The sequence below is a fragment of the Drosophila montana genome, unplaced genomic scaffold (genome assembly GCF_035044405.1).
Source record: "Drosophila montana isolate Dmon_TW-CO22-7 unplaced genomic scaffold, ASM3504440v1 contig_2668_1, whole genome shotgun sequence".
NCBI lineage: Eukaryota > Metazoa > Arthropoda > Insecta > Diptera > Drosophilidae > Drosophila > Drosophila montana.
Window position 1 is genome coordinate 43,427 of NW_026997535.1, and position 27,635 is coordinate 71,061.

General features: G+C 41.0%; 1 protein-coding gene across 1 annotated transcript; it reads left to right on the top strand.

Moving 5' to 3' along the window:
- Window positions 1-13,119: 13,119 nt before the first annotated feature.
- Window positions 13,120-27,319, top strand: Dbx. The gene is made up of 5 exons (XM_064683915.1): window positions 13,120-13,712; window positions 16,754-17,509; window positions 17,681-17,785; window positions 17,857-17,960; window positions 26,282-27,319. The coding sequence occupies exons 1-5, from the start codon at window positions 13,196-13,198 to the stop codon at window positions 27,146-27,148; spliced, it is 2,349 nt and encodes a 782-aa protein (XP_064539985.1). The 5' UTR covers window positions 13,120-13,195; the 3' UTR covers window positions 27,149-27,319.
- Window positions 27,320-27,635: the final 316 nt, after the last annotated feature.

Here is a 27,635-nt window from a genome sequence, read left to right on the forward strand (position 1 = left end):
TGTGTGTGTGTTTGGGGCTATCACCTGGCGCAATCCTCGCTGCGACGCGTCGCTGCAGTTGTTGATACAAAAATTTGGCAATTTACACCACAGCTGACGTCGGCGTCGCTGCGCTACGTTCTCAGCTGAGCTGCATATCTCTGCTTGCCTCACTTGAATATATACGTGTGTGGGTCTAGGCGGCTCTCTGTGGGCTCCATCCTCGCTGCTAGTTACAAAGCGTCGCTGCACTCTTCATTAAAAAATTTGGCAATTTGCTCGGCGCTGCTCACTCTGCGCCTGCGTGAACAGCCTGCTCTGCGCTCAGTTGACGTCGGCGTCGACGCGCTACGTTCTCAGTGCCTGCTGCGCTCTGGTGAATTTGCGTTAATCACACGCTATGTTGAGTTTTCCTTTTGTTGATCTTTACTCGTTTTGTGCAGAACTGCCAGGGGATTTTTTGTTATTGTTGTTGTCGTTGTATTTAATATGCTGAGTCACTTTGCGTTTTAATGTCTGGCTTATAGTTCTAGTTTAGTGGCCGTTAACAGATCTTGACTTGAGAGTTGTACATTGAGTGCCGCAATTGCTTCCTACATTGTTTAATTTAGTTCATAATCGTTAAGGGTTTTTCTGAAGGATATTTGGAGCGACAGATGGAAGATTACGCACTTATGTAAATGATTCCTTTTACTTTTACCTGGTAACTTGAGGCGGCAAATTTTCCCCAAGGCTAGGTCTTCGGGCCTACGTCAGAGAAGCTTTGTTTTATCTCGAAACTTCCGAAATTGCCACAATTTGGAAACTACGTCGCCGCATTTTTTTTAAATATTGCGAAAATTCTTTACGTTAAGTACTTAACAACAGGCCTTCGCTTTGTACTGGAAAATTTATCAAGCTCAAGTAGCGCAATTTTTTTATTGACTTATAGTTAACTAAGTAGACTTCATACTAACGATCAGACGCTCGGTCGCGCTCAGTTAGCCACAGTAGACCCTCAACACGTGGTACTAACAACTTGCGCAAATCCGTAAACTCAATTACGCACTTTTAAACAGCTTTGATTGGCTTATGATCAACTACCAATAAATAACTATAATCATAAAATTATAATCAAGCACTTGCAGGCTTTTAAATCCAAAGGGGCGCTTGACACTAGACCAAACTATAAAAGCCGGCCCATAAAACACTTTTATTACCAATTCACTGCTATTATAATAGCTATGATTGATTTCCTATATTTACGTCTACAAATTACATTCTTAAGGAGCTGTGCTTACTAATTACAGTTAACAGGCTGCAAATTGTTTAAGAATATTTATGTATCGGTTGAAAATATGCAATAGAAATCAGTTAAACATTAGCTCTTAACGATCTTTGACTGATTTGCATATTGGCGCCGTTGGAGGTAGCCAATATTGTATTCCATTCTATTCTATTTTATTCTATTACATAGCTGAGGCTCTGCTTGTCTAAGCTCTCAGCACATTAAATAGCATGAGCAATAAAAGCGGAAACTGGCTTTTGGCCACTTGCCGACAATTGAATAAGGTAAAGAAAAACAAAGCACTTGAAGAACTGAAACAACAAACACATAACTCGAAAATATAAGTCAAATCAAGCGTTAAGAAGTGTTTCCTTTGTTTATGAAAGTTCATTCGAGTCAATGTGAACCAGCTCGGAACTGAAATATGAACTCGGCACTGACTCCGGCCCGTTATAGGTTACGATTGCACAAGCATAAGTAGATATAACATATGTATATGCGGCACAAGGATATTGCTGCACTTACTGCAAAGACCTTAATCTAATAAGCCAGCGAAGGTTGCATTTGCTTGACAAGAACGACTTAATTGCACTCGTGAAACGAATTTACATATTTGAACAAGTTGTGCACAACCACAGACACGCATCAAAATTAAATGTATTTTGTTTATAATTATAATTGTTTAGTTTCTTTTTTTATTTTGCTTTAGTTTTGCAGAAAAGGTCACACTGCACATTAAAAAAAGATGTCGCTATGGTCAAGCCAAAAATATAGTTTAAATAAAACTCATTCGAGTTGAATGTGCGCAATGCAAGGCGGGGAAGGGCAGGGAAGGGAAGAGCAGGGTAGGGCCCCATTTAAATAGCTCAGCTATTGCAGATGACCAAGCCCCATAACACAGGCAAGTTCAAGTTTGTGTAGCACTAAAACAAAGCAGAAAAAGCCTAAATGGGTGATTAGTTAACGGCATATTTAAGTTAACAGCCGCTTGTTAAAATCTTACCATGTTATGCCCAATAAAAGTTAATTCTTGAAAGAGCCAAGAAATAGTTCAGCTCCAATGTATTTATATTTCTCTTTCAAGAACAAGATTTATCGAATCGAATTGTGGTGCTTACGTGAGTTACTTATTATAAAAAGTCTGCTGGTAATTATTTCCATATCAACGCCTTTGTTATGCGCATCGAAAACTTTTCAAAGATTTCGCATATCAAGCGCAGACACGGCAACCCCCGCAGCAAACAAGAGGAAAAAACAAAACTTTATTAAAATGTTGTCCTTCGTAAAGCAATTAAAAACAAAAAAAAAAGTTAAGACATCGACGTAAACGCTGTGCAAACTCCTTGAATTGCGGATTGCTTCTAAGCCAGCCGTCTGTGAATTACGGCCCCATAAGACCAGGTCAAATACAGCGCTGACTGTTGCTTTGTAAACCCGTTTACGGGCCCATTTGGGTTTGAGTAATTGAAATTCATGTAAAACTTATTGCACTTCACGCCATATTTTGGCAATATGTTTTATACAATATTTTCAATTCATATATCATATTTTGCTAGGTCATTTCTCATGTGTCGCTTGCCTGATTTCCGATTCGCTTGGCAATGAGATGCCATTTGATCTTTCGATCTTTAGTAGGCCATGTGCCCAGACCCGTTTTTGCTCAGGTGATTCAACTCCCAATGTGAAGGAGGGTTAAAGTTTCTTTTGAAGTTGTTGTTTCCACTTTTGACATTCTAGCCACACCCTTTTAAAGCTAGCTCGCACAACAGATAGTCTCATCTGTTTGCACATTTAAATTATTTAATACTACCTAACAACAAATAAATATGCTTACAAATAATTATATATATTTTGTTTTTGTTTGCTTAACCTCCTCTTACTCTACCCTTTTGATTATATAGAAAAAATTATGTCCCCGCGTTCCTTTTAATCGAGTCTTTAACAGAGCTGTTAACATTATGTTCCCGTGCACTTTGACCAAGCGCTATTATGTTAACAGGCTGTTGTTATAAAATGTGGCATACCTTTGGGCTGGCATTATACGAATTTGGCAGACAACACATTAATTAAAATAATAGCTCAATAACAAATAGCGCACATTAATCAACGTAATTATAATGTTGAAACCCTTTTCGAACAGAACAACAATTCCACAAAAATCATATAAATCAAAACATCCAAAACGGGTTTAACCGCCTTATTATAAACAAACGATTTACAGAAAAAATCGGATATCTAATTAAACTGTTCGATTTTTCTAATGCCTTGTTTACCTTTTTTTCGCAACAAAAATTTTCCAGTAGTTGTATTTGCTTTGCCCTGGAATAACTAATTAAATAATTATCATATACTCATGGTCAGCATGGAACCATTAAAAGTAAGAAAAATGCATTATAAAGCTGACGTAGACAATGCTAATTTTAAAAGGGGTACTTTACAATAACAAGATTCCTGCCATAACTTCTGCTGACGCGGATGCGACAGTAGATACCCTGTAATTAACAAACTGTTCTTCTAATCGGATCGTTTTGAAATATTTAAGAGAGGGTAAGAAAAATGTAAGATCTACCTTACAATCAGAAGATTCCTGCCATATCTGCTGCTAAGGTAGATGGGCCGATAGATACCCTACACTAACAGAAGTGTTTTTCTATAGACTTTTGATATATTCAAGATAAGGTTAGATCAACATTACATTAAGAAGATTCATTTCGTAACTCCTGCTAAGGTAAATGCGCCAGTAGATACCCTACACTAACTAAAACTGTTTTAATTATCAGCTCGTTTTGATATATTTAATATAAGGATAGAAGAAGTTGAGATCAACTGGATTGATATTACTTTGTGATACACTATTTAACCATTTAATTAGCTTCAATAACTTCCTATAGATTCTGTTAAACAGGGGGCTTACTTTATTAAAACCATGCCCATGTTAACAATTATAAGAAAGGCTTTTAAAACTACACACGACCTTATGCCCTTTGATGGCTATGTGAGGCCTGACCTGAGCAGCGCCAATGTGGGTCATAAAATGGTGGTCAAGTGCGCGTTAACAAACTCGTTTTATTTATTGCACTTTTTGCACTCGTTGCCACTCAATCACGCATTCAACTGCCACACTCACTTGCGGACTCACCCATCGTCTGTTCCTGCGCTTAATATAATTAACTCTGTCGGCGCCTCGTCCCACATGTCCGTCACTTAATTATGCTTCAATTGGTATTTTATTATTGCACAATAGTGTTTGCGGTTTTTTGCTCACGTGCTACACACTAATTGTTTATTAAGTTTCTTATTTTTCAATTCATTTGCATTTTGAATTACGAGGTGCGTTTAATATCGCCACGGGATGACATTTTTGTTTGACATGATCTCACGACTTTCCATTTTCGACTGTTGCACAGAGCGCTCCAGTTCAAATTCAGATTTCTTTGCCACAAGACAATCAGCTTAAGTGAATTGAACAGGAGCGGAGCGCGGTGAGGAACAACAGTTAATGCAACAATTCGTTTAAATCTGCAACTTGTGTTATTAGAAAATTAATGCTAATAAATGGTTTTGAGATTTTACTCACCCAATCGAGGCGCCCAAATCCCGCGCTGCGCTCCTGAACTGTATCATATTAAATATGCTTTAATTGAACTATGCGACTGACCTGCTGATATTCGTACATATAGCTACGTATTTATGTGTGCACACACAGATATGCTCAGTTATGTGTAGAGTATCGTTACGATAAGCGTACGGACAATTATTTTATATTGAGTTGAATGTTTTAATTGGTTCTCAAAATAAACGTTTAGGGCTAATTTTACATCGCTGCTGGATTTGAAATGTTGTCAGTTCATTTGATGCCGATCAGACGTATCGGAGACATATCCCAAGTAAATAATAATGGATTTCCGACTCCCAATTAATTAATTATGTAAATTCAACCCTTTTCCTGAAATGTCAATCAAATCAAAATAAACAAACAAATGTAAACAATAATTTTATAAAAATGCAAATATGCGCATCTATGCAAATAGAACGGCAAAAATAATGCAAAATCAAATTAAATTGTGCTGCAAAAAGGCAAATGCCTGATGCGCTTTGAATGCTGATGCTGATGCTGATGCAGGAGGAGCAGCTGCTCCGATGTGGCTGCCGTTCAGAAACAGACGCCAAGTGTCCATCAGAAATGCAGCCACTGGACATCCGATGTAAAATGGGCGCGATCAACTTTTCATTTACCGGATTAATTAAAAATGCTGCGCCTCAGGCCGCAGGCTTTCACTCCGCTGTTCTGGCAGTCAGTTAATTAAAAGCTAGCTAAAATCCTTTTAAATATCCTTTTTAAAATTCTCATTTTTGATTTGCGTCAAATTTGAAAATTGGCTTTTGCCTTCATGCTATGAATATTCATTTCATATTTCCTGTTCTCTTTCTTCTAAGCACATTTGAACAGAGCCCAACACGTGACCAAAACGAATTTTATTTTCATTCCCATTTCTATTGCTCCAGCTAATCGCATTTGGAATGCAGCTCTATTGCTCTATATATATCTAATAAACTAGCGCACATATGACACATTGAGCCACCCTTTCGCTAATTTCGAGGCGCATCTAAACGAAAGGCATCCCCTAAATCAGTTCTGTTTTTGATATTATGACTGTCCTTTGTCCTGGCGTCAATCTTTGCATACAATATATTTCAGCGCAATCTGTTGCCTAACTAAGCGTTACATTGATGCCTCTCTTTGGGGTGTGGTGCGGGTGCGTCATCTGGCACTCCACACACCCATTAGCTGCGACAACTAGTTATGAGATCTTATTTGCCGGACTGAATGTGGACAATGCATTTGGGTTGGAGTCGAAAGGCGATCAATCAGGCCTTTGGTTATCGAATATCCGTCATAATGTAGTCCAGCTATCATAGGAAGAAGAAAGGCCTTTCACTTGCATGCAAAAAATATTCCATTAATTAACTTCGATATGAGCTGATGTTGTTAATGCAATATGTTATAGATCCTACATAATCTGGTCAGCCAAAACTATAACTTTGTGAAGAAATCGAAGAAATAAAATTGGAACCAGTTTGAGCTCTTCGTTTTAATTTTTTACGATGAACTTAAGCAGATCAGAAGAACCTCAACCTAATCCGAGCCAATTAAATTTGACTATATTTAACTAAGCTTCTGTAATTATTAATAAGTATGTAAATTAAACAAATGGAATTATTTTCTTTAAACATGTCTCGAATCAAGTCTAGAACCAAAAGCTGGGTTAATTTATTATATAGGTTCGTGAACCGAAATCTGAACCGAACCAACGAAAATGAGTTCTTGTATGCTATCTGGATTACATAATAAAGCTTAGCTGATTAAAATGCAATCTTAAACTAGTTAAAACCTCTCCAGACAAAACAAAATCTATTGCCCGAGGCAACAGTAAATAGTTATATACATATTATATTATATTATTATATACATATTTTGGTAAGTCTTGAAAGTAATGTTAATAGATTTCATCTTCTTTCATCTTAAGCAGCATACCATAAGATGTATTCTCTGTACCTTGCACAACCCAATCTTCTTAAATTGCCATAAATAACATTAACTTTTGACTAATTACTTACCACTACACACGGTTATGCTCGTGTGTGACATTATAAAACACAACATAAATTGTCAACTTACTTACGCCTGACCAGGTAGAACTGGGAAGAACTCCTGGAGCTGTGGCACAGCACTTCACAATGCGGCCAATGCCCACAGCGAGTCACATAACTCAGGCGACACACAAAGAGGCAACAACGAACGATGGCAAACATAAAAATTAATTAAAGTCCTGCTCCTGCCCCTGCCCCTGCCCCTGGTCCTGGCCCGCTCTGCCGGCAAGTCAAGTAGCGGGCAATGTCTTCTTTTGCCCAAATTGTTCACACGTTGCCGGCGCGTCGCTTGCAACATCTTGTGGCAACTTACGCCTTAAAGGCTGCAACAACAAGCGCCACGGTGACAGTGTCTGTCTAGCCAGACTTGACTAAACCCGGATCCTTGTGTCCTTTCTCGCTGCTGTTGCTGCTGCTGCTGTCGCTGCCTTTGCCTGCGCCTTCTTCCTGCCACATTTAGCAGCCGCGGCGTCAAGTGATGCGCCTTTTTATTTAACGCCCAAATTGCCGGAGCATTCAAAAGGTAACAACAGCAACCCTTAGCCGTGTCGTGTCTGATGTTCTTGTTGTTGTTAGATTTCTGTTATTGTTTCGAGCTGTCAAATTTTGCTGTATGTTGCCGTTGTTGTTGCTGCCGCTGCTGCCACTGCTGTTGCTGTGATTTCGTGTAATTTTATTAATCACAACAACACATTCGTCTGCTCGCCTTAACCTACCCGCTTCCCCACCCCTCCCTCCCCCCGCATGCCAGCCTGCGCCTGGTCCCTTCTCCCTGCCCTTTAATGTGCGCATCCCTTTCAATTTTGAAAATTCCTTCGCCCCGCCATTTAGCTTTGACTAATTATGCAATTTGTATGCAATCAAAATATTAATTATTAACAACTACTGGAACCGCACGGTATTTGTATTAGTATTTGTATTATTAATAAAAATAATGCAATACACTTTTTCGCTTGTGTTTTCATTAAAGCTGCCGCATGCCTTGTTTGTTTATTTGATACTCTACCTCCCCGCCCCACCCTTTAGCTGGTCAAGGGGTGTGGGTGTGGCTCAAAAAAAAATATGAATAGCGGCATGCAAATTTTCCGCTTGGTTTATTCTGCGCCTTCATGCGAACATCAATGCAAAAATCTGCGTTGCTGCATTAAAAAAAAAAATAAAACCCAAAAAAATAAATATTGCAAAAAGTACCCTTTATATGTTTATTCATAGGTCAGGCGCAGTCCCAAAAAAAAAATATCTATATATATTTTTTAAATGTTCATCAAGTTCTTTACAATTTAATACAGCATTTATCTTCATATAAAAGTTATACGAGATATATTGCTTTGTTTTTAAAATTTGATTATTTAAAGCCCTTTGCTACATGTTAAAAGAGTCAAAAGGTCCTGTTCCGACTATTCAGAATACGACCTAATTTTCATGCCATAAACCCTTTTTGAATGTTTAAAATAATGCACAAGTAATATTGCAGAAGCATTCCATTATTTTAAATATTAAGCAGTTGCTCATAAATCCCAATTATTGCATCTGCCACTCAGCTGGGCACGTAAACAAATTGACAACACTTTAAATATTATACGAGACCACTTCGGAAACCACAACCAAAACCACACACACCACACACACAACACACGGGCCATAAATAAATACGAATTGCATTGTGTAATATTCATAAATTAAGCAATTAAAAGCGCAATTATTTCCATATACAAGCGGCTGTTTACTGTCCACTTTTGACAAGTTTTTACACATATACATGTAGACAAAAAATAAAAGTGTAATCGAAAAAAATAAAATCAAATTAAATTTTCATGGAGTGAAGTCATGAACTGGCCGCAGTTAACAGAAAACTTTTATGAAAATGCAAATGCGAAAAGAAAGAAAGAAAAACTTTTGCCACGCTCGCAACTAAAAATCGCTTCATTCTAATTACTTCCGTTTGGACAGAGGCTCAGGGAGCTGCAGCTGGGCGAGCGCGAGCCGCAGAAGGACTTTCCTGCCAGCGTGGCAGGACACGTCTAGTTTAAGTAGTGAGCTGCGCTCTGTGAGCCGCCGCCGGGGCACATAAAACAATCGTTTCGTAATAAAGATGAAAATTTTATCAAAAGATGTCGGAAACAGATGTCGCCGCCAAGCTGAGTAGGCCCGCCCCCGCCCCCGCCCTCATCCAGGCACACACTGCCCGGCAGCCTGTGCCAGAGCCGTAGCCAAGCCAAAAGAATCCAGTGAATCCAGTGAATCCAGTGAATCCGGCCAACCAACACACACTTTATAATCTTTTATCGCATTTTTTCTACTTGGTTGACACAAAGAGCGTATTTATGCGACTGTTAACGTTATGAAAAGCCCATAATTTGCCAGCCACCCTACGTATTTGCCATATAATAAAAATAATAAACGTTATGCTGAAAATCGATAGCAAACAGAATTCGCATTCATTTCATGGCAAGCAGCGAGGGGGCGGGGGGTGGACGGGGGCAGGTTAGCGCGGGCGTGCAGCAGCTGATATCGACAGTTGACTTGGCGGCGGTCGTCCTCGTGGCTCATGAACTGCTGCTCCGTGTTCTGCTTCTCTATATATCGTACCCATCGAGTGTCGTGTATAAATGTTTGCTCTTTATTATATTGCCCATCCACGCCCACAGCGAAACATATATGTGCTCCTCCCTACTCCCCGCCCAGCTCCGGCTGTCTGCTACACCCGCGTGCAGCATCTTGTGACATTTAACCTTATTTTTCGCTCTTTTTTTGCGACTCTGCGTGCAATCGGCATCCATTGTAGTCGTTCCCATGCCGATACACACGATACGATACGATACGAGTACCCGATATAATGATATCCATATAATGATGCGGCTGTCAATTCCATTCCATTGGCATCTTCACCCAATCCCTGTTGCCTGTAGCTGTAGTGGCTTCTTATCGCCCGCCGCCCTTTGATAATCTCCGAGTTGACAAAGTCTTTGAGCCGGTTTGAAAGATGGAAATGTAATCGATGTTGCTTACCTGGAAAAAGATGAAAAGCTCTAGGCAAACTTTTTATAAATAAATATGATTAAATGGCTTAACATTTCAAAGGTTTTTTCACAAATTGAATCTGTAAGTTTAATTTAGAACCAAGAGATACACTCTTTTGGTTTTGACAAGGCTTTGCGAGCTGAAAATATGAAATTGTCATTTGCCTTTACATCAAGGAGGATATATATTTCATTTGCAAGCCAAGATTTAAAATTTGTTTCAATTTCAATATTGTTTCAATTTAAAAGGAAATAAAGAGCTATTTTTAAATATTACTTGAATTCACGAGAATCGCATAGAAGGGCAATATTTTAAGTACTGCTAATGTTTATAAATGATCGAACTTCAATTTTTTAAATAATTAATGTAATATTTGAGAATTTGAATAATTAAACGAAAGTTCGATCTAAAACTTGTGTTAGAAAATCTCTAGAAATCGTGACTTAGGAACCGAACCACAATTTATGAAACCTACTTTTAATCAAAGCCTTTTAAGGACTATATAGTCTGACGACCCACGAAATTCAAAATGGCAAAATCGCCTACACAAAGGCGCACAAACAATATTTAAATGGAGCACACAACTGAAATAATTTGCATATTTCCAATTCAGCAAACACTTTGGCAGCCAACAAAACACACATAAACTCGAATAGGCGCCGAATAAAACAATTAAAACTTTGTCTTTAACACTTGCCCGACCGACCGTGGTTTGGGGTTCAGTGAACCCCATGAAGCCCAGCACGCCAAACAGAATCTGAATCTGTGACCCCTTTCAGTTGTCAAGGAGCGCGACAGGAGCAATTGCGGCGCTGCTGCACATTCAACCCACTTATCAAATAATTGTCCTTATATTATGGCAGGCAACAAAGAGATGCACACACACATATGGAGCTCAGCTTTCGCAGTGACAACTGGCAAAGCACCAAATTGTGGAAAATTGAAATCATCTGCTTAAGCGCAAGCTCGCAGCCCCACAATGCGAAAGCCACCCACATAGTCAAGCAGAAGCCGTCGCATAGCTTTGGTGCCAAATAAAAATGTAAGGACACACACAGAATAACACGCACACACACTCACACACTCACGGAGAGAGACACACAGAGACACATGCGGGGCACATGGTGGAAATCCTTTGCATAAATGATGATGGCTTGGCATGATGAGAACTTTTAATCATTATTATCACATATTTATACGCTTATATGAGCATGTTTTATGTACTTGCTGGCAGCGGCAGGATGCGGAGTAATCCTTTTGAAAGCAAAAACCCACAAATGGCAGCGCAAAAAGGCTGGCAAAACAATGCCAGGATAATACACAAACATACACACGCACACACACTCACTTAGAGTACTTACATATATGTCGCTGCTTTGTTAGCCTTATTCTTATTGTTGGCGCTGAGAGTGCTTCTCGCTGTTGATGATGAGTTTCCAATTCGAGTGAGGCCACGCCCACAAAGCATAGCAGGGGCACAAGGACGACCACTTGCACTTTTCGTTTGCTGCTCAGCAAAGCCACAACAAGGGTTGCTTTTCTCTATGTCTCTCTGTGTGCGTGTGCGTGTGAGTGTATGTGTGTGTGTGTGTGTGTGAGTACTAGGCTTGTGCATGTATTGTACAATAGAGTGGCGCACACATAAAAGTCAAAACGACAAGCAAAGCCAGTTTCCAAGCTTATATAAACCCAGCAGACGCAGCGCAGGAATCCTGTCACTTGGCCAACTCTGCTCTATGTACTTGCCGTATAACCCTGCAATTCCGTAGTTCTTGTTGTTGTTGTTGTTGTCGCCTCTCCCCGTTTAGTAAATAAGTCATCATTGTCGATTGTCGTCATCAACGCGCCGAGGACAACTAATTTGCGGTCATAATAAAAGTTAATCTACTGACTCCTGGCGCTTGTTACCCAAACGTTGTCCCTGCTGCAACAAATTGCGTGTGGACATGGACAACTTCTGGCCAAGTTGTTTTGGCCAAGTGAATCAGCATATTTCATGCGGCCAACTTGTACCGACTGCGGCTTATATTAACAATTTAGTAAATAACAGCAGCTCAAATAGCGTTTATCTTATGATAAATTGAGAAGAATGATATGATTTGATAAATTTTTAATTTAGTTTAATTTGAAAGTATTGTCAACATGCAGAGGTTTATTTAGGGAACTTTAAGCCGCAATAAGGTTCTATTTTTATCTACATTTATATCCTTCTTTATAGGTATAGTCAAAAGTAATTATTATTTTCTTTTTAAAATACAAAACTTAAGAGAGAGACCCTACTCCAAAGTATAAATAACTTTGGTCCCAATCATTGGTTTAATCTAAACATATTTGATAGATGCCAATTTTAGGAAAAGAACTAATCTAGCCCACCTCTTGTATATGAAAACATGTAAGTTTTGCAATATTTTCAGTACAACGGGCAAATGTGAACAATTATAATTGAAATTTACTTCAAAATATTGAAAATTGTGACAAGATTTGAAGCAAAATCTTAAAGCAGAGTCAGTTGAATTTAAAAAAAAGTTAATATTATAATATAATATTTTAAATCTTATTTATAACCTAAAAATATTTGCATAAATATAACTACTTGAACTACCATATTTTTATTTAGTGTAAAAAATAGTCAGTGTGAATAATAATAAATATATAAATTTAGATACACCAGTATTTATCTCATATCTAGCCCACTGTGCGCACAGTGTGCTCAGGTTGGAGGCGTACAGCAAAGGATCAACCGAAGAGAGCAGAAACAGGACAGCAGCAACAAAATGGAGGAAAACATAAAAAAAAAACAGAAGAGCAGTTCAAGGCAGGCAACAAAACAAGAAAATTAAATTTTTATTGTTTTCACACAAATAAAATCAAATAAAAAGCGTACAACAATAAGGGAACAGAAGGGCCTCGCAAAGGCGCCACAGGACACAAAAGCACATACAAAGAGAGCGAAGAGTGGATATAGGCATGTATGTACATAAGGAGGCCGTCACGTGCCACATAAACGAGCAGCGAGCAGCGAGAAGCGAACAGCGAGCCACGAGCAGCGACTGGGCCGGAGAAACAGACCAACCACCGTAGAGCAACCCCTAAATTATGGCGCCGCAGCCACGCCAGGCAGGAGCAGCAGCCGGAGCCAGACTCTGTTGGTGCTGTCAGTCAGTACGAATCGAGCAGTCGACGGTTACGCGGCGCGCACAGCACTGGCCAAGCATATATAGACACTATATATATATTGAGAGTAGATATTGTCCGTTTTTAGCAAAACGGCACGTAATGTCGACGGCGTTTCTCGTGGACAGCCTACTGCATGCACAGCGCGCCCAGAGCTACAGTGAGAGCCAGCTAAAGTCGAGCCTCAGCGAGATGCTCCTGAGCCGTGGCCAGGGCGAGCCAGCGCCGGAGGAGTGCAAGTGCAACTGTGCCAAACGTGGCTATAAATGTGATAAGTGCCGTGAGATTCGCGAGATTCGTGCGGAAAGTGTTGACAGCATCGAGGAAATGGAAATGGACGATGACGAGGACGAAGAGGACGAGGATGAGATTGTCGCAGACATCGATAGCGTTGAGACGCCGCACCTAGATGAGGAGGAGCTGATGGACGATGAGCTGGATCAGCTGCAGCCACAACGTGAGGCAATCAAATTGCCCAAAGTGGAGCCCAAGGAGACCAACAATATCTCCAACAGCGGCACTACCACCATCCTCAAGGATAACAACAGCAAGCCCATACTCAAGTTCAGCGTATCCGCCATCCTGGGCGACACACGCGAAGGAGTGCGCGTTAGAAACGGTAAGGGGAGGAGGGGACACACACACCGCGGGGCAACGCAATAAACGCGGCTCGGCAATTAATTTGCCGTGGCTAATGCCAAACAACAACAAAGAACTACAAAAATCTAAATACAATTGCAATATGAAAAGCCAAAAGAATAACAATTTTGGCAGAACTATAAAAAAGGAGAAAAGTTCCTCACCGAGGGTCGCCTCAATTTCGGATCAGTTTTTTTTTTCATTTTTTGTATCTATCTATTTTATTGTGCTCCTTAAGCCCTTGAGGCGGCCTTGCACGGCTGTAAAAACACAACCAGACCTAATCATGTTTAAATTATTGTATCTGAGCCTCGGCAAATCCGTCGGCAGCCGCCACCAGAACCAAATGCGCATAAACCAGTTCCGTGTTCCGAGTTCCGTTCTCTCTCCAATATCCTGGCGCGTCCTTTTGCGGCTGCGCGTGCTGCTTACCAGCACGAGGGTTCAGTTCGGTTTTCGTTGCTTCACAAAAAAGTAGGCGTGACTAATTGTCTATCAGTCAATGTAACTGCGCCGCATTTCATCCAGTTTTTTAGCATGTGAATTGGCAAATTCTTTGGCTCTGAGCTCTGGCTTTGTTGCCAGTTTAAGCGTTTAGGCTTGTGGGATTTTCTGTGTGTGTCTTTCATTATTAATGAGTGGGCTGTTTCGCTTTTTATTGTATTTTATTACTTTTTTATTTTATGTGATTTTATACGATCATTTTTTGGGCATTTTCGCGTGGATTTTATGAGAGAAGCGTGGCAAAAATTGCAAAATTGCCAACCAATGTTTGTGGGTAGATTAAGGGTACATTAAATAAATTCGATTATAGGAATTACATATGTCTGATTTTGCAAAGATGCTCATTAAGACTCAGCTCTTAGATTAGATTAAAAAATATAACATGTTACTTTGAGTTATACCTAAAATAATTTAAGGTAGCTATTTTGTTAAATAGAAATAGATAAGAAAGTGTTTAGCCGGCAAATGATCTTGATACTGCTTAAACTCAAAAGCAACATAAAATCCTGTTAGAAATTGATAGGTTTTTTAACTGCTTATGAAGACAAACCTATTCTTAGCTAGTTAACCAGAGATGTAGAGAGCTTATAAGAGTTGTATCTAATATACCAATTCCTCGAATTTGTTACCCGTCCAAGTCTTTACAATTTCCTTTTCTATTGGGCTTTCCACAATTTGTATACTTTCATAACACAAGTAATTGCCCTGAAACTAATGGCGAATAAATGTTATCAGAATTACTTTGAGCATAGCCACAAATTAACTTTTTGTGCAATAAACCAATTGGGGAAAACTTTTTGCCAACGACATTTGGCTTTACCGCAGATGCAGAACTGGCCGAAAAACCGCCGAAAAGCACAAACAAACAATGCGAACAATTATAACTTAATTTGTGCGCTCATTAGGCACACATGTGGCTAACACACATACATACACACACACACACATCAATGCAAATGGCCGTCGCATACTAAAAACTTCTCGCCACAAGATTTCAACTAGGCGCAGAGCAGCAAATAACATAAGCACACACAAACATTCAGCACACATTCTCATACATACTCACACAATCACACACACACATACACACACGCACACACAAAGCGAACTAAAGAGGCGTTAATACGTTAATTGTTTCAGTCGCTCTAATCGAATTAAAATCATATCCTGCAGCGCCTGTCGGAATGTGTGTGTGTGTTTGTTTGTGTGTGTGAATGGCGTCTGCTTTTAGGTATTTAATTAGAAATTGAAATGCGGCCACAAAGCGCCAAAATCTTTCCCCAGGCGCCTCCATGCCGACCCAGCTTTCCAGAATCAAACGCGCAAAACTTTTGTTTGGTTTCCACATGAACTGAAATCGCAAACTGGAGGCGTTGGCGGTGTCTGCACTCAAGGTGTGTGTGTGCGTGTATGTGTGCTTGTGTGTGTGCGTGTGCTCAAAGTTTTCCATGTGTTGGCAGCGACACGGAAAGCACCGGGAGGAAATGTGAAGCTGCGAGCTGTTTAATTATGCCAGTTTGACACTTCAAAGCAGCATCTGCTGTGGAGCCAGAGTCAAGACATTCACACACACTCATGCACACACACAAACACACACATAAAGGGTTGATTTCTTGACAGGACATTTGGGGCTGATAATGTGCGCGTGTATGCGTGGGGTTTGTTTCGAATTGCGCGTTGATAGGCTTAAGACCGGAAACTCTGAAGTGGTTGTACGTTTAGGCCATAATTTTATCTGATCTTTAAGTAAGAATATTTGCTGTTATTAGTTGAGGGAATATTTAATTGTTATTATAAGCATAAGATAATAGTTACAAGCTTTCAAGCATATACTGGCTACAAAGATTAGCATGGGAAACAAAGTCCCAAGTGGAAATTTATTTACGAACAGGTACTTCTTTTATATATAGCTTCAATAACTTATGTTTTTTCTCTTTGCTTTCCAAGTTTATCCTTTATTTTTATTTAAGAAAAAGTATGTACTATGAATTTTTAATTAAAAACTTCTTTGGCAAAACCTTTTACCTACAAATAATACTTACAAATCGAAGCTGATAGTTTGTAAGAAGAAAATTTCATCCTTTGAGTAAATTTTTACATTAGAAACAAAAAAGGCCAAGTAGCCCGTTCCATATTAGAGATAGGTCAATAACTTATAACTAAATCCTTTACTTATCATAGCCAGGGAAAAATTAGCCAAAGTTGAAATATTACTTACCATTTCAAATAAACAGCACATATGAGAGGACAGCAATATGTTTAACTAGCACAATTAACATGAAACATGCAAAGCATTCTCTTATATTTCCCAATTAGTTTAATACCAAAAAAGATTATAAAAATCGCTTCAAAGCCCATTATCTTTCAATCCCTTTTAAATATTGAAGTTTAAAAGCATTATTTAATTATAAATATTCCTTTACAATAAATGTATTCAAGTGTAGTTAAAGGGCATTTTTTAATAAGCGTACTGTTCACAACGTGTTACGTGTTTTCACAATTGTTTCTCTTTCACAGAGTTTATGCAACCGCAGCATATATGGCCTTATCTACAGCAAAACTTTATGCAACATCACACACATCAATATCACCAGCATCATCATCACGCGCAGCAGCAGCAACAACAACAACAACAACAACAGCAGCAGCAGCAACAGTCGCTGGCGCCAACGCATCATCACCATCAGCACCATCAGCAACACCATCAAGCATTGGTGGGGCAGGCGCCACTGGCCTTGTCCCACCCGCTGCATCATCATGCCCATGCACACTTTCCGCATCCCGCATTTCTAACGCATCAGCATCAGCAGCAGCAGCAACAACAGCAACATCACCACGGCAATAGTTGTCAACCGCAAACCACAGCAACGACGGCCGCATCCTCGTCGTCACCTGGCAGCACAATTAGTGATAGCGACAACAATCACAGCAACAGCAACAGCAATTCCAATAACAACATTGTCCTGGATGGTCGACCGCATGAAATCGGCACTGGGAACAGCAACGACACCAACGAGGACAACAGCAATCGAAGATTAACGCAAGAAAAGCTGCAGCAACAGCAACAACAACAACAGCAGCAACAGCAACAACTGTTGAGTGGACAAGCAACAGGAGGAGCACCAACGGCACATCCGACACCACCGCCAGCGCCCATGCATCCGGTGATTGCCAAACCCATGCCCAGCAGGCCGACCCCTTTTCTGCCCCACACACTGAACCATCCGCATTTGCATTCACTGCTGGCGCACTGCCGTAATCCCTACATGAGTGGTAAGTGGTGCGAGTGCTCCGGCCACAGTCTAATGCCTCGTAATTACTCTGCCTAACTGTTCGGCACCCCCCATGGCGCTCATTAACAAGAGCTCCAACCCCGCTGCCGGCTGCCTGCTGCCCGCTGCCCGTCACACGTCTAATGCATTTCCCCAATATGTTTAATTGCAGTTGGTGCCCAAGTGTTTCCCCTGCCGCCGGGTCAGGGCTTCCCCTGGGCGCATTCGACACGTGGCAAGCCACGCAGAGGCATGATGCGGCGTGCCGTCTTCTCAGGTTCGTAGAGTGGGGCTCAAAACGGAAGGGGGCTTGTGTTCCTTTATAACTGTTGCTCTTTTCGCATGCAGATTCACAGCGCAAGGGTCTGGAGAAGCGCTTCCAGCAGCAGAAATATATCAGCAAGCCAGATCGCAAGAAACTGGCCGAGAGATTGGGCCTAAAAGACTCTCAGGTGAGTTCAAGTTCTCGCTATTAAAATCTATCAGCGCAGAGTTTCAGTAAAATAATATATATTTATATCATGTCCCTCTCCAATTCCTCTCTCACTTTAAAGACTTTGCCTTTTCAACTATTTTCCGGCAACCACTTTAAAATGCACTTAACAAAATTTCTGTTACTCAAAACTTTTTACCATAAACTGTGCCAATTTGATGTAACCAATCCCTTAATCATAAACAAGCGCCAAAAAAAGATCGATAAACACGCGGACGAGCTCATAATAAACTTAAAATATGCTATTATAAAATTTATTTTTAACCGCGCATAAACAATTTCTAAAACTTTTCAAATCAGCTTTTAAAAGCAGCAGCAACAATAATAATAATAATAAATACAACAACAAATGCGACGGCGTATAAAATAAAAGCCATAAAGCGGGGATAAATAAAACTCCGCCCTTAAAATTCCAGAAATCGTAAAAGCTCTCAGCAATGGCTGCGCAGAGCAAAATGGAAGCCAGGTCAGAACAGGGGGGGTTGCAAAGGCTGTGGAGGGTTGGGTGGGGGTAGTTGGGGGTCTGGGCGTGCTTCCTTTAAATGCGCAGTCGCTTGTCTTGGCCGTATGTATATAGAGAGGTCGCTTGTTGTTGCCATCAAAATACATATAATGAAATTATAACGAGCCATAAGAAATTCATTTCGGCTTGCCAGACGAATGGGCTGCGTGCGAGGGGGCGGGGAAATGGGAGGGGGAGAGGCTTTTATTGATTGTGCCAACCCGGCATAATTAAATTATTCTTCTCTTTTGTAATCTTTATAATCGTAAAAGATGAAAGTGAGTTGAGTTTAAAAAAAAGCAGTAGTTGAATATCTTTCGGTTGCCAAAGATTGAATAAAAAAGTTTGGTTATCTTTAGGAATACCCTGTTGATAATGGCAGCAAAATATCAGAGTAATACGATTCGGTTAATTTTTAGTTGCTTTAACTTAAAGAAGTCACTATACGAAGTTTCAAGTAGAATGTTTATAAGCTGCTAGAGAAGTTTGCAATGAAATATTACTCCTTAGAAAGAATATGTCTACAATAACTTTGCTTATCGAGCTAATCAATTATATTATTATTAGTATAGGTTAAAGCTGAACACTTTAGATGACAGAATCAAATAAAATAATGAACAATAATATCTGTTTAGTTTTGACTTAGCTTTGGGGAAACGAAACCCAGAGAGATTTTTTATAATGAATTTGGAATTTAAATTGAATACATTATTCATTCATTTAACATAAATATACTTGAATATATAAATATTTTTAAATATAAATATTTATTTAAAATATATATATATAGAATAGACTTTAAATGAATTCCAAAGCTGTAAAGCTGTTAAGAACCCAAATTCAAGCCCGGATTTCCACTTTTCCGTGAACGGAACCACATACAAATTTTGTTGGGCCCTCAGCCCTAATTGTTTATACTATTCAATATAACTTTTAAATATTGTCTACACTGTCTACTAAGACGTTCTTCTAGGACACACATTGGTCAGGGATTCAAATACAGATTCTCAAATTTTCTAACGAGCTGTGCAATCAAGTAAATGTACATATGTATGCACATATATGTGGACAACATTAATTAAGTACTGATTTCATGCGTGACGCATTTTTTTAAATTTTTAACATGCCTAAAAAACGGATGAGAGGAAATGCAACTGGGACACATTTTCGCCAGATACATTTTCACATGGCTGCTGCTGCTGAAAATTTGGCATGACCAATTTGGCCTTGTCAAAATGTAATCGATCACAACTCAATCAATGGGCCAACTGCGAGTTGTCAGCAGCCGGCGGTGAGCGGTGAGCAGCGAGCGGAAAGAGGGAAGCGGGGAGCGGGGGTAAACGGCAACAGCCGTCGGCAATGATGATGCTGACAATCTCATGCCAAATTAGTGCAGCTTTTTTTTTTTGTTATTGTTGTTATTGTCGTTACATTGCCGAACTGCATATAATTCATAAAAATTTCATAATTACGCAATAAGCGTGTCCAGTTGCATTTGTCAGGCGAGAAGCGGGACATGAATTCATCATCAGCAATGTGGTCACGCCCCCTTTTCACAGGCCACTGCCTCCCTTTGGCGATCGATCATATACACCTTAATGATCTTATAATGCCAGCCAGATGACGTCAGAATGCAAAGGTGCTATATATGCATGGCCCAAGTTGTTGTTGGCATCAGCTTAAAGGCTAACCGAGTAATTAAATAGTTAAATATAGCTGAGGTGTCGGAATATGTGTTATTATACGGGCTGGTTAACTAGATTGAGTAGAGTTCAGTTCAGTTGTTTTTTCTCAATAAATTTACATGGAAATAGTTAACAAGCGGTTCAGCTATTACAACATTATAGAAACAGTTAGAAATGTGCTGTTAGCCTGGCTCTTACGTAAAAATGCGGTTGAGGTAATAAGATATATTATGAGACTAGGTCATTTAAGGTTATGGCAAAATTTGTTGCTAAGAAGTTATTAAATGAGATTTGATGTTTGGGTAAACTACATATATATCAATCCTAACAAATGTAGCCCGCATATTGTATATGCAAATATTTACGGTTTTCAATATTTTCAGTACAACGGGCGATTGTGAATCAAAAGTGTCAATTGTTTCTTTACAAAATATATGATATATATGACTTGAAGCAAAATCTAAAACAAACATTCTCTTGATTCTATAAAAACGCTTTCGTATTCAAAATAATACTCCCATTCTTAGCCAGATCAAAGTTAAGGGAGCTCAAAGAAAGTTATCTAGGAAAATTGTAGTTTAAATTTAATATTATACTTAAACAACTCACGTACATGAAAATCCATTTTCTATAAATTTTCTATTGTGCTCCGCCTCTGTCATGTGTATGGCTCTCGGACTTACAATTATTTTATGATTATTGCCCAGTCCTTAGTCCATTAATCTTTGAAGTCAAAAAATCTACATAGCTGCAGCAGATTTCTCTTTATATTTCTCTATCTCCCCCTCTCTCTCGATAGAGCATAGAGAAAGAGAGAGAGCATCAAAGCATTCATCAATTGCACTTTGTCAAATGGGAAAATGAAAATGTCGACGGGATGGCGTCAAAAACAAAGGCAAGGCACCAAAGGAGAAGCGTTTAAAAAATGTGCAAAAATGTCAGAAAAACTCACAGTCAAATCGCAGCAGTTGGTCCTGGGTCCAAGCGCCGAGCTTCGAGGTCCGAGGTTTTTTGTCCCATTGGTTGGACAAAGGACAAAGTGTTGTCCAGCCGGCGGCGATGGCGACACCGGCTCCATTAACAGCTAAGCGGGGGTCGGGCCCGGTTTGTGGTTGACTGTGTGTATGTGTGCGTGTGTGTGTGTGTATTAATAAGTGTGGGTTTTGGGTGATGAACGAGTGCGGATATTCACACTCAAGTGACACTCACAGGAGGTTGAGTGTCTATATATATATATATATGTGTGAGTGTGTGTGTGTGTGTGTGTGGGGGGGGGATTGCATTGCAGCGCGTGTCCTGGCGCCTAGCTGTATGCAACATGATTTAAGAGCTTCGCAATGTCCTTTGTCGTGCTGCACTTTTTGTTGTTCAATTGTTGTTGTTCATTTGCTGCACGCTGCCCTCTATTGTGTACACTCGCCGCCATAAATATGCGGCCACGCTGCACTGCGCCTAGCCGGCTGCAGCCGGCTGCCCAGGCAATTGGTTGCCACAGCCTCGGCCTGGGCATCCGCCTCGACCTCGGCCTTGCGGTTGACAAACGGTTGCATTGATGCCAACCGCTCAGGTGATTCATCATTTCGAGTGTTGTTCATTGCAACGTTTATTGCGATTTTAACAAACGCACTCGAAATTCTTTTTTGAAAAAAAACGCGCGCGCTTTTAAACGCGCACAGCACCAGCCGCGATTTATGTGCGAATTATTGTTGTTGCTGCACGCAACTCAGCTAAAATTGCAGGGTATTATAGATGTTAAGCTTTTGAGTAGGTTTTTGGTACCCACAATTTACGCAGTCATGGGCTCGCGCCCCCCTTCAAAGTAAGCCGCGACTGCAAGTGACAGTTACCAGCCTCATAATCCGCCAGCTATAAATTTAATTGCCATTAATGACACTTCAAACGCCAAGCCACCAGAAAGCAGCAGCAGCAATAACAACAATAACCACAAAATGCGCTGCCAAATACAGAAAACGGAAATGAAAACATCTTGAGGGCAAATTCTATAAACTGATTTGCATTTTTAAATCAATGCACAAGGCAAAGCTCAAGGAATCGCGTTGATATCCGCAGGATAACTCGCTAAACGAGTTGGGCCTTTAGCAACCCCCGCACAACAAACACACAACAAACACACACACGTGTCAGCGCTGTGCCGGCAGCAACTTTTTAAGTGTCATGTCCAAAACAAATTCGTCTGTTTTTGATTTGTCGAAAAATGGGGGAGCGTACGGCAAATGAAAAGCAGAAAGGAAAAAAAAATATTTATACAGACAGCGGGAAAATCCTTGCAATCAACTGTGAAAACTCTGTGTGCCTCAGCATTTGGTACTCACTCGGGCACTTTTGGCATTTTCACGTTATAAATATTTTTATCTTTATTTCATTTGTCTGCGCCGGGAATGCCCTGTGTGTGTGTGTGTGTGTTTGGGGTGGCTTACTGCAGACATTTGCGGCATTTGCTTTTTTTTGTATTTCGATTTTCATTTGTTTGTCGTTCCGATTTTGCTGTTTTTTATTTACTCGAACCGCAAACGCTTTAAATCAAATTTTATGATAAATAATCTGTGAACACATGAGAGTTAATGCTTACATACTTACATACATATATATACGACATATAATAGACCAACGCGCTGTTCTTTTCGGTCTGCTTAGCTTGTTTTTTATGACTTTTGCTAGCTGCTTAATGGCTTTGAGAGAGAGAGAGAGAGAGAGAGAGAGATCTGCGAATGATTTAAGATTGCATTTCCCTTTACCTTCAGCCAACTTCTCAAGAAAACTGCTAGGCAAAAGACCTTACTCTAGTTAACTTTAAAATTCTAATTCATTTTAGTGCATTTACAAATTTTCCTTAAGCCTTAACCACTTTTACGGCAGTTAAAGAGCTGTTGAATATGGCAAAATGTGTTCGTAACTCGAATTTCATTTCTCGACTTGCAAAAACGATTGAGAAACATTAAAAACCATCATTTGCAGCTTTGGTTACAAAATAAATTGATGACAAATTGCTAAATAAATGCTGGAAGGGACCAAGAGTGGGAGCGGGGGGTGCAGCTACCCAGTCGGCGCCGTGTCCTAAAACAATAAGCACAGCCAGCCAGGACATTGGGCAGTGGCTCGAGTAGCAAATTGTTGGTAACCCAAAACGTAGACGAAATGACTCGAAATGACTTTGGCAAATAGTAGCAGACTATTTAATACGCTATTACGCAGCATATCGAATGACATGCCGGGCCGCTCGAGCAGCACACAAATGGGTTGACAAAACCACCCCACGGCGAGCAACTGCCTCATTAGTTAACATGTGTTGCCGCACCCAGACTCCGACTCATACTCCGACTCATACTCCGACTCCGATTCCGACTCCACCTCTTTAGCCGGAGTCAGCCACACGAACAACAGCTTGTGCTCATTGCCAAAGTCAATTTTCGGCAAAAAGGGAGGCCGTCGCCTGGCCAAAGCAATTTGTAGCTAAACTGACTGAGCCAACCATTTCCCACACCCTCCCACCCCCCCCCCCACACCACAACTGCGTCTGCCGCCCATTCCGGTTGCTTTCCGCTTTGCTTGGCTTATAAAAACTTCAAACAAATGCTCTGCACGTTATGCAGGCGGCGTGTCAGAAAAATCTGTTACTTACTTACCAATGGGGCTGAAACTGGCTCAGGATAATGTGTCGACTCCTTCGTGGGCATCATTTAAACGCTTCATTTGATTACAGAGTTTAATAGCCAAAGGTCCTTAGAGCTGTCTAAAACATCCGTATAGGAATTATACTTTGTTTACTTCAAATAGATTGTCTTCTGATATGTCTTTTCTCATATTGGATCTAACTAAACTCCCTGTCTTTGCTATTAGATCTTTTAAAAACTGCACAAATAAAATTAAAACTGAATTCGCATTTGCAAATCGATGACAACAATTTGCACAGAATTTCTAATGTATAAGCATATTAGCCACATAATGGACACAAACCAATGTCATTTAGTTGTGCATAAATTATATTATAAAACGGCAATAAAAACCAATTGATGTACTACATTAACAATATGCTGGGCAAAACAAGCGCAATATTTGTAAACATGCTAAAAGCTCATTTATGTTTATACGAATTACCTCTAATTGGTTTAGTATGAGAGCGCCCAATTCCATAATTTACATATCAGAAAATTAAGTTTAGAAACGGATTTAATATAACTAAATATATTTTAGATATGCGCTAATTCGGGGCACTCGTTGGCTTGTTAAATGCCAGAGGGAAATTAAACCTATTAAAAGCCAAAGCAAACATCATAATTTCAAGCTCATTAAACTTGGACATAGGCGAGGATTAGAGTGGGGTAGAGGAGGAGAAAAGAGTGGAGGAGTGGGCGGGGGTCCAGTTTCAGGTCCATTTTCCAGTCGACTTTTTGCACTGCGGCGCCCCAGTCGTAGACGCATACTAAATTGCACGCTTTATAATTAATTTCAATCAAAAACAGACGACGACAAAGGACGAGAACGGGCATGAGTACGGCGTCCTGGTCGTGGCCAGGACGAAGGCTCTGCTCACAATTCGGGCTGGGCCATAATCATTAATCTTATCGCCGCCTGAGCTTATTATTTCAATTGCTGCTGCTGTTGCATCGTGGTTGGGGGGAGGGGTCTGCCCGGGGAGCTGGGTGCGACAGACGCTGGAAAATTCAATGACCGGAAGTAAGTAAAACAGCAAATCCCCCCCGACAAAAAGCAAAGGAAAACCGAAAAAGTCGGCACGTGGCCGTGGCCGAGGCCAAGGCTGAGGCAGCGACCGTTCAGCACGCCAAATCTCTGCGGTTAATCGCTTGTTCAACATGTCAGCACTTTCCAGCACTGTTCTTATCCTTGTTGTCGCCGTTGTTGTTGTTGTTGTTGTTGTAGCTGTTGTTTATTTATTTATATGCCTGCCGATTATATCGAGAAGCGGGTGTGGGTCTTATTCCATGCCGTTGACTACAAGTCAATTTTACGCATCAATTTGCATTCCAAAAATTTGAACTAATTACGTGTTGGCATCGGGCAGTCCTTTTCTTTTTTTGGGCGGCAATCCTATAAATTGTTGCAAATTGTTTGGCTTGGGCTTTGCTACAAAGTGCGAGTGTCCAGCTGTGTCCCAGACAGAGCAACTGTAACACAACGGAGGTAAACACCCATTGAATAATAACTCAAAAACAGTCGCAAAAGTTCGCAGCGGCCTGGGCTGCCAGGGTTGCCAGGGTGGCTGCAATTTGCTTTGAGTGTTTGCGTCCTACTTGTCTCTCACTGTCCCTGTCAAATGCAGCAATACATAAACACAAGCGCACGCACACAAGCTCACACACACACACACACACACAAACACTCACACTCACACATTCGCTTACAGCACTTTTGCTGGTCCAACTTTTGGGCACAGTGTCTCAAGAGTGCGCCGCAAATGTTTATCTTCTCTCCTTCAGGTTCCATTCGTCAACTCGAGCCTTAGACACATTTATTTTCAATATGAAATAAATCAATTCAGATTGTTTCAAATTTTTCAAAATGAAATAACTTCTTCGCATTTTTAAAAACTTTCAAGATACTTTTGAATATTATTTTCACATTATCCCATTAAGTTCTTTTAATCCAAGCGAGGTTCACAATTGTTCTTTATTAAGTGCACGAACCAGTTTGGCTCGGAACCAGTTTGCAACTTTGTTGCCTGCTGCTTTATTTTGACTGCATTTGGTTCCACTGTGCGGCCTCTAATCAATTTGTAGCCGCTTAGTAAATGTCTCTCATTTGCATTTATTATGGATATGCCAGCGTCTGTTGTTGGCATTGCAGTTCAAACTTTTAGCCCCAGCCACGCCCACACACACGGCAGCCAGCCACCACTCCGTCCTCTCTGGCAGCCATTGCCTTTTGCCACAGAAAGTTTTTGAGCAAAATTGTTGGCCAAAAAGTTGGATTTGACCATGAATTTATCTGCGCCTGTGGTCATGAAAACTTTTCGGGGCCAGCTCCTTGTCAGTGGCCGGCGGCGCAAGCTGCAACGGACAGGCATCCATCCGTAGTTGGACATATTCAATTTACCCATTTCATTTGCAATTGCAGGTAAAAATATGGTTTCAAAATCGCCGCATGAAGTGGCGCAACTCGAAGGAGCGCGAGCTGCTGGCAAATGGCGGCTCACGCGACCAGACGCTGCCCAACAAGAACAATCCCAATCCGGATTTGTCCGATGCCAAATGCGATCGCCCGCTAACGCCGCTGTCGCCGTCGCTGCTCTCGCCCAGCGGCAGCGCCACGCCACCGCCAACGGCAGCTGCTGCCAAGGATGAGCCAGGCGCAGCAGCAGCAGCAGCAGCGGCAGCGACGGCCGCTGTCACACCCAAATCACCGCAATCTGCCAGCAGCAGTTCACCAGTGGAGGGCGCCCCGACGCCGACGTCCATCAACCACCCAACGGGCGGCGGCAACGGCTTTGGCATGCAAATCAGCTCACCGCCGCCGCTGCTCACCAGCATCAAGATGGGCGATCAATCGGGCACGCCCACACCAACGCCGACGGTCTCCTCGGCTGCGTCTTCGCCGCCAGGCATTGGCAGCGCCGCTGAGTTTCAGGCGAAGATCAATGCGGAGATGCAAAAGCAGCTGGTGGCAGCTGATCTCAAGTTCAAGCTGGAGAGCAGCATCCAGGAGGCCAAGCAGCGGCGCTTCGAGCAGCTGCAGCAGCTGCATCACTCGCCCCACTTCACGGCCATGCGCGAGGTGGAGCTGGCCGCCGCGGCAGCCGCTGCGCAGCTGCATCATCATCACCAGCAGCAGCAGCAGCAGCAGCAGCAACAGCAGCAGCAAGCGACGCCCAGTGGCACGCCCACATCCGCCGCCCACTTCCAGAGCGCGGAGTTCATGAAGCTGTACTATGAGGACTACGACGACTCCAACTCGGACAGTGATGAGGAAATAAGCGTAACGTGATCGCCAGGACATGCTGCAAGGGAAAAGGATATTGTAAATATATGTTTAGCATTTTTAATTGTACATTTTGCGTAATTATCATAATACTTACTTATAAAGCTAATTAATTAATTCATTAACTATTGTACTTAACGTGTGCATATTTTTTCGAATTTAAATTCCAACACAAAATAAAGGTCTTTGAAAAATTCACAACAAAGCAATTCGATTATAAAAACAACAAACTTTTCTCTATATACGGAGGTGGATTAAATATCAACTCGAAAAAATTAAATATTATATCAAAACTCTCCAGAGAGCAGCCATTCCGTGTAAATTTCAAAAACTCACAGATAAGGAAAAACGTTACATATAAATAAATAAAATACCTGGACAAATTATGCAACACTGGCAACAAAGATTTAGCAATGAACGTTCGTAGCGGCAACTGGTTTGTGTCACCGCTAGGACTGTGATCACGCTTACAGTGGCGTCCAATATCATTGCA

What these genes read in the sequence shown, in the direction of transcription:
- Dbx (XM_064683915.1), top strand. Translation starts at nt 13,196, where the DNA reads ATGTCGACGGCGTTTCTCGTGGACAGCCTACTGCATGCACAGCGCGCC. An exon ending in CCGTAATCCCTACATGAGTG is followed by an intron (nt 17,510 to 17,680) that starts GTAAGTGGTGCG and finishes GTTTAATTGCAG; the next exon opens with TTGGTGCCCAAGTGTTTCCC. An exon ending in TGGGCCTAAAAGACTCTCAG is followed by an intron (nt 17,961 to 26,281) that starts GTGAGTTCAAGT and finishes TTGCAATTGCAG; the next exon opens with GTAAAAATATGGTTTCAAAA.